Genomic DNA, 1,491 nt, shown 5'->3' on the forward strand with positions numbered 1-1,491 from the left:
TTCCAGGTATAGCAAGGCTGCAAAAGTCGTGGCAGCCATTTTGTTTGGGGGTGAATCCTACTTAGTAACGCTACCGCGTTACTAATAGTACAGGGACTTTGGCCCGATTTTTAAGCAACTTTAAAAATTCGTAAAAAATCCAAACTTGATCGGAATCAGTTTAAACTTGCTACACAACATAAGTACATGTATATGTATCAGAAAAAAAATTAAAATGGAGAATTCTCTGCTTGCCATTTTTGATGCAAAAGACCCTGTACATGTAGCTTTTTCTTATTTCCAAAACATGTACATGTACCTCCAAAAATTTTAGTCAGGATCAGCTCAAACTTTTTACATGTAAGGACACGTATGAGTACAATGAGTGAATTACCATAGTCTTGTCCTCTGAGTATTTCAGGAGCAATATAATTAGGAGTACCACAGAATGTACTAGTAGTATCACCAGCTCTCAATCCTTCCTATAGATACAGAGAGAGAGAGAGAGAGAGAGAGAGAAGAGAGAGAGAGAGAGAGAGAGAGAGAGCACTGAATACATGCACATGCATAATAAAAAGATTACACATACACGTACATGTACACATGATTGATATAATGACTGACTTTACACATTCCATAGTCAGTTAGTTTGATGTGTCCATCTTGATCCAATAGAACATTGTCGAGCTTCAGGTCACGATATATAATACCTACAATAATAATAAAATTAATAAAATAATTATGTACTTCATACATGTAGCTTATACATGTACATGTAATTCGCCACTCATAACACATTGAGAAATTGCTTTTCACATACAGTATACATGTACATGTCCTACACTGTACATTGTATATACATGTACATGTACATTAATTGTTGTACAGGCAAACCTTTCTCGTGTAAGAAATTAAGTGCAAGAGCAATTTCAGCCGAATAGAATCTTGCGTGTTCTTCGGGTAGACGCCTGTGACGCTGCATGTGGAACATGAGGTCACCTCCATTAACACACTCAATAACAAAGAATAATCTTTAAGAATAGAGAGAGAGAGAGAGAGAGAGAGAAAGAAAAAAGAAGAGGATAACAAAGTGTAGTATGTGACTATGTGTATACATGTACATGTACATGTAATACCCTTATAAACTACATGTACATGTACATGCATGTAAATTGCATGTGTACTGACCTGCTCTCAGTCTGAAAGCAAGAGTGGAGTCCAACAAGGAAAGGATGATTGGAGGCTTGCTCAAACACGTGCTTCTCAGTCTGTACCCAGTCAATGTCCTCCTCGTCCATAACCAGCTCCTTCTTGATTACTTTCATAGCGTATATTCTCTTGGTCTGTTTTAATTCAACCTAACAGAGAAAGAGAGGGGGGAGAAAGGGGGGAGAAAGAGAGGGGGGAGAGAGGTGGATTGTATAATAATGAGAGTGCTATTATATTCAGTTTACTTACCATCAATACTTTGGCATAACTTCCACGTCCAATAACTTTAAGAATGTCAAAGTC

General features: G+C 37.4%; 1 protein-coding gene across 1 annotated transcript; it reads right to left on the reverse strand.

Moving 5' to 3' along the window:
• Nucleotides 1-318: 318 nt before the first annotated feature.
• On the reverse strand, nucleotides 319-1,485 carry LOC100633789 (protein kinase C iota type-like; the record flags this gene model as incomplete). Its single annotated transcript, XM_003391925.2, has 5 exons — nucleotides 1,438-1,485; nucleotides 1,168-1,337; nucleotides 874-1,010; nucleotides 604-689; nucleotides 319-461 (listed from the first exon to the last, which is right to left on the reverse strand). Coding segments are annotated over exons 1-5 (539 nt in total), but the record flags the coding sequence as incomplete, so codon positions are not given.
• Nucleotides 1,486-1,491: the final 6 nt, after the last annotated feature.

This window comes from Amphimedon queenslandica, unplaced genomic scaffold (assembly GCF_000090795.2).
Source record: "Amphimedon queenslandica unplaced genomic scaffold, v1.1 AMPQUscaffold_4156_Cont23861, whole genome shotgun sequence".
Classification (NCBI taxonomy): domain Eukaryota; kingdom Metazoa; phylum Porifera; class Demospongiae; order Haplosclerida; family Niphatidae; genus Amphimedon; species Amphimedon queenslandica.